The sequence below is a fragment of the Kogia breviceps genome, chromosome 15, assembly GCF_026419965.1.
Source record: "Kogia breviceps isolate mKogBre1 chromosome 15, mKogBre1 haplotype 1, whole genome shotgun sequence".
NCBI lineage: Eukaryota > Metazoa > Chordata > Mammalia > Artiodactyla > Physeteridae > Kogia > Kogia breviceps.
In genome coordinates, this window is record NC_081324.1 from 71,342,778 (window position 1) to 71,357,692 (window position 14,915).

General features: G+C 41.7%; 1 protein-coding gene across 7 annotated transcripts in view; it reads right to left on the bottom strand.

The window, feature by feature from the left end:
• The window catches only part of SGSM1 (small G protein signaling modulator 1), an 85,476-nt gene that overhangs the window by 6,794 nt on the left and 63,767 nt on the right, over nt 1-14,915 (bottom strand). For 5 of the 7 annotated variants that reach the window (XM_067014271.1, XM_067014266.1, XM_067014270.1 and 2 more), the window contains 6 exons: nt 13,863-14,045; nt 12,545-12,613; nt 10,639-11,229; nt 9,041-9,165; nt 4,408-4,490; nt 960-1,069 (listed from right to left, as the gene is read on the bottom strand). In XM_067014271.1, the coding sequence (XP_066870372.1) occupies nt 960-1,069; nt 4,408-4,490; nt 9,041-9,165; nt 10,639-11,229; nt 12,545-12,613; nt 13,863-14,045 (1,161 nt within the window). The remainder of the gene's footprint in view (nt 1-959; nt 1,070-4,407; nt 4,491-9,040; nt 9,166-10,638; nt 11,230-12,544; nt 12,614-13,862; nt 14,046-14,915) is intronic. The other 2 variants (XM_067014269.1, XM_067014268.1) reach the window with 1 other exon arrangement.

The window sequence follows — 14,915 nt, forward strand, 5'->3', positions numbered from 1 at the left end:
TTGGTGAGGATGAAGAGATATTGGAACCCTTATATGTTGCTGGTGGGAATGCAGACTGGTGCAGCTGCAATTCCACTCCTAGGTATATCCCCAAGAGAAATGAAAACCTATGTCCATATAAAAACTTGTACATGAATGTACACAACAGCATTATTCATAATAGCAAAAAAGTGGAAACCACTCAAGTGTTTATCAGTGGCTGAATGGGTAAACAGAATGTGGTCTATCCATGCAATGGAATATTCGGCAATAAAAAGGAAAGATGTACAGATATATGCTGTAACACGGATGGCCCTTGAAAACATGATGCTAAGTGAAAGAAGTCAGACACAAGAGGCCACATATTGTGTGACTCCATTTATATGAAATGTCCAGAAGAGGCAACTCTATAGAGGCAGAAAGTAGATTAGTGGTTGCCAGGAGCTGGGGAGAGAGACTGACGTCAATGGGTATATGGGGATTCTTTTTGGGGTGATGAAAGTGTTCTGAAATTAGATAGTGATGATGATCTCATACCTGTGAATATTCTAAAAATCACTGAACTGAACATTTTAAAAGGGTGAATTTTATGGTATACGAATTGATCTCAATAAAGGGGTGTGTGTGTGTGTGTGTGTGTGTGTGTGTGTGTATGAGAGAGAGAAATATACTCAAATATTTCTTTGCAGAAAAGGACCAATACAATCAAACATCCTGTTAAGGGCGAGGGCCATGTCTTGTTCAACAGTGTAGCCACAGTGCCTGAACCAAATAAATGCTCAGTGAGAATGAATGTAGTGGAGTTGAGCTGTTGAGTGAAGGTTGAGTTGAATTGAGTTTTTTCGTTTAACTCAACTGGGCTGAATTAAGTAGGATTGAGAGACTGAGTCAAGTTAAACAAGGCGTGGCTATTAAGTTGGCTTGCGGTCCATTGGGCTGAGTTGGAATAAGTTATATTATTGAAAAGCACAAGGTCCTACCTGGATTAGCGACCTCATGTTGGCAAAGTGCGTGTCCATGGCGCCTCCGTGGGGGAAGTTCTGGTTCATCCTCTTCATGAGCTCGGTGAAGCAGCTGAAGGCAAGGGCCTCTGTGGAAAGAGCACAGGAGGAACAGTCAACTGCGCCACTGCCCAAGGAAACCGAGGTCCCAAAGTGATGGTCCGAGGCCCCGAGCTGGTTCACGAAGTCCACAGCCAAATGAGAAACATAAGGGCAATGGAGTACAAATGTATACCATTTCAAGGAACGCTCTCCAATTAATTACATACTTCCCACCTTTAGAGGTACTGAAATGTTTTATTTTAGGAAACAATGGTGACAGCAAAATGCTCTGTTTTAAAAATCCCTATTTGCTATAATAAAAAGTTGACAATGTTTGGTCCCAAGCTTTTTGAAAAAAGAAATTCTACAGGGTTCATGAAATTCTCATGTCTGGGAACCACTGTTTTAAAAGAATACAATATTCAATATTGTATTGAATATTGAATACAATATTGAATATTCAGTATTGGAAGGGTGTTTGCAGGCGTTATGCAAAGAAAGGGTCAAATAACATTGTGAAATGCTGCTTAGAGAGCCACTACCTATATTAAGAATGAAAAGGCTCTGAGAAGTCATGTAATTTAAAAAATCTTTTATATTGTTCAACACAGTGTTTAAAAAATTTATTTGAAAATAGTACCTTTTTTCTCTCTTAACACCTAGTAACTTTGGGGAAAGTTATGAGAAGGTTTCCAGAGGCACAGTAGGATCTCATTTATTTTTTAAAAGACTTTATTTTTCAGAACAGTTTACATTTACAGAAAAATTGGGAAGAGTGTACAGAGAGTTTCCATATACCCCACACCTCGTTCCCCCTGTTACTAACATCTCCCATTAGTATGGTACGTTTGTTACAATTAATGACCCACTGATGATACATAATTGACTCAACTCCATAGTTTTTTATCTTATGTCCTTTTTTTGTGCCAAGAACTCATCCAAGGACATTACATACAACTGTCATCTCTCCTTAGGCTCCTCTTGGCTATGGCAGTGCCTCAGGCCTTCCTTGTTTTTGATGACCTTGATAGTTATGAAGAATACTTGTCAGGTATTGTACGGGATGCCTCCCTTTTGGAATTTATCTGATGTTTTTCACATGATAAGACTGGAATTATGGGTTACTGGGAGAAAGACGTGGGTAATGTGCCATTTTAATCACATCATATCAAGGGTATATTGTATCGATGTGATTGAGGATGGTTGACGACCTTGGCCACCTGATAGAGGCAGTGTTTTCAGGTTTCCCCACTGCATAGTTTCCCTCTCACCTCCCACCCCCTTCTACACTGAACTTTCTGGAAGCAAGTCACTATGCTCAGCTCTGAAGAGTTGGGAGTTATACTTCCCATTTTAAAACAGCCTTACTGAGGTTTACATACCATAAAATTCACTCTTTTAAATGCATAATTCACTGGTTTTAGTATATTCACACCTGTGAACCAAAATCTCTAATTTCAGAACATTTTCATCACCCCCAAAAGACACTCTCTATATATCAGAGGTCATCACCTATTTCCCTCTCCCTGCAGTCCCTTTCAACCACTAGTCTATTTTCTGTCTCTATAGATTTGTCCCTTCTGGCAGCAATCTTATTTTAATGTTGCTAAAATGCCCAGCTTCTCACATGCTCTTGGAGGCAGTTTCCATATCTTACTGGTTTCCTCATTAATAAGTTGAATAAAATCTTTGTCATGTGTTTATTTTATTTGTATGAGAGAGACATGTTAACTTTTTGAAAATTATATTTTATCAGTTCTGAAGGTCATCCACTGAGATGTTTGAGGGGATTAATCCAATGGAGACAAATTAAATCAATCTACCTGTACATCCTCGGTGGCAACAGAACTTTTTCTGACCCTCTAGTTCTTTTTTTCTTTTTCTACTGACATCATGTATCTGTTTTTATTTCTGGCTTGTATACCTTCAATAAATTAATCTGAATTGGTGGAACAATGACTGGGGAATTGCTCTTATGGTCTGACTATTTGGTGATCTCTGTTGGGTGTATAATGAAAACCTATTCTCTGTTGGGTGAGAGATGACAGAGAATCCAATTTTGTAGTCTTTTTTTCTTTGTTGTTCTTTTTTTTTTAATCTGTCTACTAGCAAACTCAAATCAATTACATGCTCACTGGAAGAAAAATAACTTTTTGTGTTTCTGGTTCACTGTTTTCAGCAATGCTTTATAGTTTTTGGTGTACAAATCTTGCACTTCTTCTGTTAAATTTATTCATAAGCATTTTATTCTTTTAGATGCTATTGAAAATGGAATTGCTTTCCTAATTTCATTTTTAGATTATTCATTGCAATTGTATACAAATACAATTGATTTTTATATAGGTCCTATATCCTGCAACCCTGCTGAACTTGTTTATTAGTTTTAATGTGTTTTGGATTCCTTAGGATTTTCTACAGGCAAGATCACGTCATCTGCAAATATACATGGTTTTACTTCCTTTCCAATCTGGATGCCTTTTATTTCTTTTCCTTCCCTTATTGTCCAGGCTAGGGCCTTTTGTGGCAAAAGTGGACATCTTTGCCTTACTCTTGATCTTAGGAGAGAAGTGTGCAGTATTTCACCATTGAGTATGATGTTAGTTGTGGGTTTTTCACAGATGCCTTTTATCACGTTGAGGAAGTTCTCTTTTATTCCAAGTTTGCTGAATTTTTTATCATGAAAGGCTGCTGAATTTTGTCAGATGGCATCTCTTTGTCAACTGAGATGATCATATGATTTTTGTCCTTTATTCTATGAATGTAGTGAATTACACTGATTGGTTTTCATACATTGAATCAGCCTTGCATTCCTGGGATAAATCCCATTTGGTCTTGAAATATAATCCTTTTTATATCTTGATGGATTCAGTTTGCTAGTGTTTTGTTGAGGATTTTTGCCTTTGATTTCATAAAGGATATTGGCCTGCAGTTTTCTTTTCTTGTGATGTCTTTGTCTGGTATTGGTATCAGGGTACCAGTGGGTCCTCATATAAGGACCTGTCTTATAGGATGAGTTGAGAAGTGTTCTCTCTTCTTCTGTTTTAGAAGAGTTTATGAAGTATTGGTATTCATTCTTTGTTAAGTGTTCAGTAGAATTCACTAGTGAAGCTGTCTGGGTCTGAGTTTTCCTTTGTTCTCACTCATGTTTATACAACCAGTGGCTAGCAAAAGCATGGATGGGTGTTGGACACCTGGAAATAAGTGTTGGTCAACATGGAATAAGAGAACTTTTTATTTCACTAGGACCTTGATGTGTTCACTGGACAGGTCTTCTGAGCACCTGTACTGACCCATTTCATGGAGTCACAGAGTCAGGTTAACCTCTCTTCTATGTAGTGGGAAGGAAACTGCATCCCCAGTTCTGGGGCAGGGAAGATACACTCACCGTCATCCAGAATGACCAACAGTGGAGCCAGGAGGTCACACATACCCTGGACATAGCCGATATCAATGTGCTGCCAGATGTAGCTACAAGAGAGACACAAGATGCCCAGTGATGGCCCCCACAATATGCCTCTCCAACCCACTCCTCCTTTACCTCCATCCTGGTTTGGTCCCCATCTCTCGCCTGGACCACTCCCTCAACCTCCTGCCTGCGTCCCCATCCCCAGCCTCACTCTCTTCAAACATCCTAGGCTCAGTCACCAGGATGTCCTTAAAGCTCAGCTCAAGGAGACCACTGCATGCTTAAAAACCCCACTGCATAACAGGACAGCGTCCAAACTCCTTAACTGGGGGTGCAAGGAGTTCATAGTTTCCTCCCAATGCCTCTTTACAGTCTCACACATCACTTCCCAGTGCTTCTTCCCCTCCAGCTGCAGAGGTATTTACCTTTGTACAAATAAAGCATACATTCATGCCCCTGTGCTTTTGTCCCAGCAGTTTCCTCTGCCTGGAATTCCCACCTGTCCCTTAATAATAATAACTAATATTTACTAAGCATTTACCGTATGCTCTGTCCACTATACATGTACTGTATCATTTAATTCTCAAAATAATCATATGAAAATGTTACTATTATTATCCCATTTCACAGGTAAGGGGAAAGAGGCACAGAGAACCAAGTGACATGCACCAGGTCATACACCTAACAATAAATGGTAGAGACAGGATTTGAACCCAGGTGGCCTCACCCCAGAGTATGTGCTCTTAACTTCAGTGCTAAATGATTTATTTCTTCAGTGTCTCCTCTTTTTGCCAAAATTCATCCTGAAGGTCACACCACTGTGAGGCTTTCCATGATTTCTCCTGGTGCCATAACTAGGTAAAAGGCAGTCTAGCCTTCCTTCTCCCCCAGCACTATTTAATTTTAAGGTAGCATGCGATATTAAAGTTAATTATGTTTGTATCTCATCAACTAAATTTTGAGTGGCAGTAATTGCTTGGGAGACCATAAGACAGAATAGTTAAGAGGTGGTGTTTATTAATAAGAACGGTTTGAACAGGGCTTGGCAATCCTTTTCTGAGATAAGGATGAGAAGTATTTTCAGCTGTGCAGGCCATATGTTCTCTTTCTCAACTACATAACGCTGCAGAAGCAATCACAGATAATACGCAACCAAATGGGCATAGGTGAATTCTAAAAAAAATTTTATTTACAAAAGCAAGTGGTAGGCTGGATTTGGCCCATGGGCTGTAGTAGTAGTTTGCAAACCCCTGAGTTACAGTAGCATGTAAAGAAGTCCAGGATGCACTGTTGAGTGTAAAAAGCAAGTTGTAGAAAAATAGTTTATAGTATAACCCAATGCAAAACCCTGCAGAAAGTAGGCATAGAGGGAACTTTCCTCAACATAATAAAGGCCATATATGACAAACCCACAGCCAACATTGTTCTCAATGGTGAAAAACTGAAACCATTTCCACTAAGATCAGGAACAAGACAAGGTTGCCCACTCTCACCACTCTTATTCAACATAGTTTTGGAAGTTCTAGCCACAGCCACCAGAGAAAATAAAGAAATAAAAGGAATCCAAATAGGAAAAGAAGAAGTAAAGCTGTCACTGTTTGCAGATGACATGATACTATACATAGAGAATACTAAGGATGCTACCAGAAAACTACTAGAACTAATCAATGAATTTGGTAAAGTAGCAGGATACAAAATTAATGCACAGAAATCTCTTGCATTCTTATACACTAACGATGAAAAATCCGAGAGGGAAATTAAGAAAATACTCACATTTACCATTGCAACAAAAAGAATAAAATATCTAGGAATAAACCTACCTAAGGAGACAAAAGACTTGTATGCAGACAACTATAAGACACTGATGAAAGAAATTAAAGATGATACAAATAGGTGGAGAAATATACCATGTTCTTGGATTGGAAAAATCAACACTGTGAAAATGACTCTGTTACCCAAAGCAATCTACCGATTCAATGCAATCCCTATCAAATTACCACTGGCCTTTTTTACAGAACTAGAACAAAACATTTCACAATTTGTATGGAAACACAAAAGACCCCGAATAGCCAAAGCAATCTTGAGAACGAAAAATGGAGCTGGAGGAATCAGGCTCCCTGACTTCAGACTATACTACAAGGCCACAGTAATCAAGACAGTATGGTATTGGCATAAAAACAGAAATATAGATCAATGGAACAGGATAGAAAGCCCAGAGATAAACCCACACACATATGGTCACCTTATCTTTGATAAAGGAGGGAAGGATATACAGTGGAGAAAAGACAGCCTCTTCAATAAGTGGTGCTGGGAAAACTGGACAGCTACCTGTAGAAGTATGAAATTAGAACACTCCCTAACACCACACACAAAAATAAACTCAAAATGGGTTAAAGACCTAAATGTAAGGCCAGACACTATAAAACTCTTAGAGGAAAACATAGGCAGAACACTCTATGACATAAATCACAGCAAGATCCTTTTTGACCCATCTCCTAGAGAAATGGAAATAAAAACAAAAATAAACAAATGGGATCTAATGAAACTTAAAAGCTTTTGCACAGCAAAGGATACCATAAACAAGACCAAAAGATAACCCTCAGAATGGGAGAAAATAGTTGCAAATGAAGCAACTGACAAAGGATTAATCTCCAAAATTTATAAGCAACTCATGCAGCTCAATAACAAAAAAACAAACAACCCAATCCAAAAATGGGCAGAAGAACTAAATAGACATTTCTCCAAAGGAGATATACAGATTGCCAACAAACACATGAAAGAATGCTCAACATCATTAATCATTAGAGAAATGCAAATCAAAACTACAATGAGATATCACCTCACACCAGTCAGATTGGCCATCATCAAAAACTCTAGAAACAATAAATGCTGGAGAGGGTGTGGAGAAAAGGGAACCCTCTTGCACTGCCGGTGGGAATGTAAATTGATACAGCCACTATGGAGAACAGTATGGAGGTTCCTTAAAAAACTACAAATAGAACTACCATATGACACCGCAATCCCACTACTAGGCATATACCCTGAGAAAACCATAATTCAAAAAGAGTCATGTACCAAAATGTTTATTGCAGCTCTATTTACGATAGCCAGGACATGGAAGCAACCTAAGTGTCCATCGACAGATGAATGGATAAAGATGTGGCACATATATACAATGGAATATTACTCAGCCATAAAAAGAAATGAAACTGAGTTATTTGTAAAGAGGTGGATAGACCTGGAGTCTGTCACACAGAGTGAAGTAAGTCAGAAGGAGAAAAACAAATACTGTATGCTAACACATATATATGGAATCTAAGAAAAAAAAATGTCATGAAGAGATTAGTGGTAGGACTGGAATAAAACACAGTCCTACTAGAGCATGGACTTGAGGATATGGGGAGGGGGAAGGGTAAGCTGTGACGATGTGAGAGAGTGGCAGGGACATATACACACTACCAAAAGTAAATTAGATAGCTAGTGGGAAGCTGCCGCATAGCACAGGGAGTTCACCTCTGTGCTTTGTGACCACCTAGAGGGGTGGGATAGGGAGGGTGGGAGGGAGGGTGATGCAAGAGGGAAGAGATATGGGAACATATGTATATGTATAACCGATTCACTTTGTTGTAAAGGAGAAACTAACACACTATTGTAAAACAGTTATACTCAAATAAAGATGTTTAAAAAAAAATTAAAATGGGTGCATTCATATTATATTATACTATATATTACATAGTATAACTATATATTATATAGTATAATTACATGCTATATATTTATGTAGTTAATATAGCATATTACATTAAATATTAATTACTATCTAAATAAATATCAATATATTAACATGTGTATATTCATATTATACTATATATTTATATAATTATATACTACATATGAAGCATAATTATATATGTTATATAGTATAACACTGTATATTATATAATATACTATTATATATGTGTATATATAGATATCTCATATATAAGGCTTGGGAGGATATTCACCAAACTGTTAGCAGTAGTTTCTTCTTCTAGGTGAGTGGCGTTGATGACTGGATATAAAAGGAGAAGTTTCTCTTTATACTTTATGAACTTCTGATTTCTTTTGTTGATTCAGGTTCTTAATAACCATGGGTTACTTTCATATATCAAGAAATAAAATATTTACTATTTAATGAAAAGTAACAAGTAGCCCCAAATCCTGGCTTAAAGAAATAAAGCAGAGATTCTGGAGTCCGAGAGGAATGGGTGAGTTCAGCCACTGCCCACCTGGAGGGACCCTGAGCAGTGCAGTACCCCTCTGAGCCTCCATTTCCTCACCTATGAAAGGGGATAACACTTACCTCATAGGCTTGTTGTGAGGGCCAAGTGAAATGATGTTAGTAAAGGGCTCAGGACAGTGCCTGGTATACAGTAGGTGCTTAGTAAATGTTCTCTATTATTATCATTACTATAATTGCTATATAATTGTCAGGATGGGCTGGGATGAGATTCAAGGTGGGCATGGTGCCAGCTGCAGAGAGTGCGATTCTAAATGGGCTCCCTGTAGCCCACACCTGTGCCATCTCCTCCCAATCCCCGACTGATCCATCCCCCCCACCCACCCCAGCCACCTGCACATGATGTTCCGTAGCTTCTCCAGGTTGGCGGGTGTGAAGTACCAGTAGTTGCGGTCACACCTCTGCACGTCCTTCTCGATGCGGTGCAGGTTCACCGTGTACAGATCCAGCAGCTCTGGCTGCGGGCCCGGAGGAAAAAAACAATTACACCCCAACTCCTCACAGAGGCTGTCTTCCAGAGATTCTCTTTCCTCCTCCTAGCCCTCTCCTGTCATCACTGAAATAAACTTCCTCAACCTGGACCAGTCAGATGTTCGACTTTATTTTTGTTGCTATTGTTTCCTGAGAAAGCCTCTTTCACTTTGTATGATGAAAATTCTCTTTATTTTTTTCCTTTATAAAACAACACAATCCTGGGACTTCCCCGGTGGGCCAGCGGTTAAGACTCCACATTCCCAATGCAGGGGGCCCGTGTTTGATCCCTGGTCAGGGAACTAGATCCCGCATGCATGCTGCAACTAAGACCCGGCGCAGCCAAATAAATAAATATGTTTTAAAAAATAAACCCCCCAAAATAAAACAACACAATCCTATGAGATGTATAGAATTACTATCCCCATTTTATAGATGAAAAAAGTAAGACTGATACATATATGTATATATATGCTACAATATATATGCAGCAAACTAATAAAAAGCAAACAAAGAAATGAAAATAGTTCTAGGAAAAACAAAATTTTCTGCAGGAAAGAAAAAACATATACAGGTTACTACATGGATTATGCATTAAATTCTTATAATAATATAACCACCGAACAGTCATTTAACTAAAATTACTATAACCATAGTGAATGGGTGGGGATTGGGATGGTTTCACTCGTGTGGTGAGGGGGTTGTAGGTGGGGAGGAGGAAGACCGAATCCACCTCCTCCTCCACAGCGGGGAGTCAATAGATGTCATAAACTGAAGAAAAACAAAAAAAGATCAGTAAGTAGCAATACAAGTGTATTATTTACAGACATGAGGGTAAACACCAGATGATTTGGGCAGAATAAGTAACTAGTACTGCCTCTGGGGAGAGCCTAATGGGCAGAGGTGGGGCAGACAACTTCCAGTTTTTGGATCCAGCCTTGTCTGACTGTTTGACTCTTTGTGATAGAAATAAAAAGTCCTTTAAAAGAAAATGGATATACAACACCTGGCCCAGAAAACCTCCCTTTCAGCTGATGTCCTTCGCTTTGGGCTTTTTGGCAAGAAAGTAAAATATTTGAAAGACATTGGACCTGAGTGTAAATCAGGATGCTCACCATCAAGGTTGCTATTGATCGCTATGGGCCGAGCACAGAGGCCTTGACTCACTAATTCTGAAAACAACTCAGGGAGGAAGGTACGAGATAGATAGGGAAACGGAGGCTCAGAAAGATAAAGTGACGTACCTAAGCTGGGATCTGAAGCCAGCACTGTTTGTCTGTAAAGCCTGTGTTCTTTAAGTATTATATTATCTTCTCTCCCAAATGGGTTTCTACAGTGAACCCTCCGTGATGGGAAAAGGCAATGAACCAGAGGTCGTTCTGGATAACTGAGGTTTGTGGGACACTCCCACCCTCCTGAGGCTGCAGAAAATTGAGTGGAGGAGAATCCTGGTGACTTACAGAGTAGGTGACGCCACTAGAAGACACGGGGGATGCCTCGTTGTTGGCAGAAGTGGTCACGGCCAGAGAAGCGAGCACGGGGAAGAGACTTTCCATCTCGGGCTCCTCTGAGAGGTTGTCCTCACTGTCCACCTGGCTCTGCTTCCCCACCTTGATGCCCCTCCAGCCCTCCATCGCAGGGCCCTCCCTTTCGGGCAGAGCTACATCCATGCTGCCCGTGATGGACACGAACTCGTCCATGCTCCCGTTGGCCAGGAGGTCGCTCTCCAGGCTGTCCTGCACAGCCAGCTCCTCACGGGGGACCTCATCCTGGGAAGTGGTGGCCTCGCTGCTCTGCCCGTCATCCACACCGCTGTCCCTGGGTCGAGTCACCAGTGGGGCAGGGCGCTGGGCGTCCATGACGCTGTCCTCCGTGCTCAGGCTGGGTTCTGAGTGCTCCGAGAGGCCCGAGGAGAAGTTGTGGGAGGAAGGGTGGCCAGAGTCTGGGGAACAGGTGCCATTCACCAGGTTCCCGTTGGGGATCTTGGGCTGCTTCTCCTCCAACCTGCATTCTGCCTCCACCTGCTCCACCTCGTCCACAGACTCGAAGACCTGCAGACCACGTACACAAAGACAGATGGACTAGGATGTCTATTGTGGTGCTGCTTCCAGCAGCAACCTGAATATCCATCCACAGGGGACTGGTTCAAATATGGAACATGCCTGCAAGGGAACACTACACAGTCAGTAAAAAGACTGAGGCAGAACAAGGTGTAAAGTATGCTCCCATGTGCAGAAAATAAAAAATTGCTCCATATGCACGCATAAGCATAGAATAATCCAGAAAGAAACAAGGAAGCATTGCAGTTGACTCGGAGGAAGAATATCTTTTATCATACAAAATTATGTGCACATAATTGTTTAAAGTAAAAAAAAATGAGTTAACCACATAAGGAACAGGCTAAAAAATCATCCATGTGGTGGACTATTACGCATCAATTTTCAAAATTAGTTAGATGTATATGAAATATTATGGAAAAGTCTCCAGGATACATATCTAAGATTTAGTTGTTGTTCTTTGTGTCTTTAGGCCATATCCCATCAAGGCAGACTGTATGAGATCATGTCCCAAGATCACCTGAAATATTTCTTCTGTGTGGTTATGTCACCAACTTGATTTACTGTTAATTTCATGTGCTTCTGGTTTTTAAAAGATTTCTTTTCGATTAAATTGCTTTTGGAGTTAACTTACCTAACTCCAAAGTCAAAACTAGAAAACAAAGTACATTCAGGGAAATGTAGCTTCTTTCCCTGTACCCCTCACCCCACTTAAGTAACCATTTGATCAGTTTCTGGTTTATCCTTCCATCGTTTTAGAAAATAGATGCAAATACATATATATATTAATATTTCCTCTGTTTATGCAAAAGGTGACATACTACGCACATTTTTTCCCTTTGTTTTTTTAATATTGAGTGAGAATGTGTTAACATTTCTTTGCACTGAATGAAATGAAAGGCTGCTGAACAATAACATCTGATGGTATTTATTTAGAAATTTTAAAAGATTACTAACCATCGCAATATATTACATACTGTCTATATATTTCTGTGTATGTAAAGGTATACAGAAGGGTCTGGAAGGATACACAGCAAATTGAAGATAGCAATGTTATTTCTAGGGAGGGCAAGTGGGGATTAGGGATGCTCAAAGCCAAATTTAGTTTTCTCTGTAATATGTTAATTTTTAACAGGCAAAAGAGATTCACATATTACTAGTGTAGGTAAAACTTCAATTTTTAATGCTAGCATAAAAAGCTAAAACAGATCAACCATGAGTGACCTGTATATGAGGGACCTCCAGTCCCGTTATTCCAGGTTGGAGGGAGGGGGATGGGTAGGGAGGGGCGGGGCCTCCGGGAGGTCACCTGTGTGCTGCTGCTGGAGTCGCTCTGCAGGCGGATGTTCTGGCGGCCCGAACTGCAGCTCTGGGAGGACTGAGAGAGAAAAAGGGGCAGGACGGCGTGTGGGTGAGACTGCATCCGGGCTCAGGGTCCCCACATTGAGCTCAGGAGGGGCTGCTGGGCTGGAAGTCAGTAAGTGTGGTCTTATCTCTACCCCTGACTCGGGCAAGTCCCTTCTCAGGGCCTCAGCTTCCTACCTATCAAATAAAAGTGGGACGGCGGCTCACTCGCTGCTCCCTGGAGCCTCCTCGGAGGCCACAGCAGCCACTGGACCTCCACCTCCCACGAACAACCAGAGAACCCCACCTTTAACTGCTCTGCACTTGAGACTTCCAACTGATATTTTAGTTCAACTCAAAGGACTGGTTGTATGCATGTCTATTTTCTACTCCTTCCCTGTATACATGCTTTTTGCCCTATAACTTCTAGTTTCTATCTACCCTGATGTTAAGCTTGGCCAAGTGACCTGCTTTGGCCAGTGGGGTGTTAGCAAACTCAACAGGGCAAACACATAAAAAAATGCTTGTGCATTTCTGCTTTCTCTCTTTAAGATCTGCTTTCACTGTGAGAACATGGCCAGGCTAGCCTGCTGGAGGATGAGACGTGAGGAGCAGGGCCGAGTCACCCCAGATATGTGACAGCCCAACGAAGATCAACAAACATTTTAGCTGAGCAGAACTGCCCGGCTGACCCACAGACTCATGAGTAAAAAATATATGTTTACTGTTGGACATCATTGGCTTTTGGGGGTTGTTTGTTATATAGTACTAGTGTGGCAGTTGATGACGGATTTATCACTGGTGAAGGGAATTGACTTTCTTTTCATCCCCTGCTTTGGGATGCTAAACTGGAGATTCTATCAGGACAGATATTTCTGACCTGGTCACTGGAGCATTCTTGACATTCCTGACAGTACCTGGCATATAGTAGGTACTCAACAGCATTTGCTGAACAAATGAAAGTCTAACACTGTGCTGGGCACTTGATGTATACTAACTTGTTTGAGCTGCACACGAATCTCCCCTATACGAATGATCATTCCCATTTCATAGATGAGGAAACTGAGGCTCAGAAGTAAAGGTGCTGGTCTGAGCCCCAGAGCTAAGAAATGAAGGGGCTGGAGTTTGAAGTCAGGTCTGTCTGACTCCAAAGTCACCTTCTACCTAAAAGCCAGAGGTGAGACTCTGTCCCAAGGCCCCAGACACCCAGCCCTCACCCTTCCTACAACAGCCTGATGGAGCAGAGCCCCGCCCCTGGCTCCCTGAGGGGAGCCACCCATCACCTCATTGCTGATGGTGGAGTCCCGGTGCATCATTCGGTGCAGGTGGCTGTCCAGGCTGGCCCCCGAAGAGCATTTGGCCAGGGCGGCCGCGTGGGATTCCCGTTCCCTCTGCCGCACAATCGCCTCACAGCCCAGCCACTCAGACATGGTCTGCGCATAGCAGGCATGCATCTGCTCATCCACCTGCCAGGGCAGATGCAAGGTCACCTGGAATGCTGGGATCCCAGGGGACAACCAACCCAACCCAGAAGATGGTGGCTCTGACCTGGGACCCTGAGCCCTAGAAACACCCATCCAACATTCATGGAGTTAACATCCATCAGACGTTAACTGAACACCTACTATGTGCCAGGCACTGGCTAGGCCCTGGGGATACACAAAAGTGAGCAAGGCAACTTCTTTTTTTTTTTTTTTTTTGCAGTACGCGAGCCTCTCACTGTTGTGGCCTCTCCCGTTGCGGAGCACAGGCGCTCCGACGCGCAGGCTCAGCGGCCATGGCTCACGGGCCCAGCTGCTCTGCAGCATGTGGGATCTTCCCGGACCGGGGCATGAACCCGTGTCCCCTGTATCGGCAGGCGGACTCTTAACCACTGCGCCACCAGGGAAGCCCGGCAACTTCTTTCTTTCCATTTTTCCCTCCTTCCTTCCTATCTTCCTTCTTTTATTCATTCATTCATTCATTCATTCATACACTTATTCAAATATTTGTTGACAACCTACTCTGTGCCAGGCAGTATACTAAGCCTTGGAGATACTAAAGTGAGCAGACTGTTTCTTTCCTTCTTTATTACCTTCTTTTCCTCTTTCCTACTTCATTCATTCATTCATTCATTCACTTGTTCATCTAAGTTGATAAGTACCTACTATGTGCTAGGCACCCACCTAGGCATACGAAACATAAGATGAGCAAGATGCCTCATTTGTCCATTCCTCCAGTCACTCAACACACTTACCAGGGGCCTCCCAGGTGCCCAGCATGGGGGTAGGTGCTGAGAACACAAAGATGAATAAAAGTGACCCTTTCCTTTACTTACAGCAATGGCTTTAGAGAAG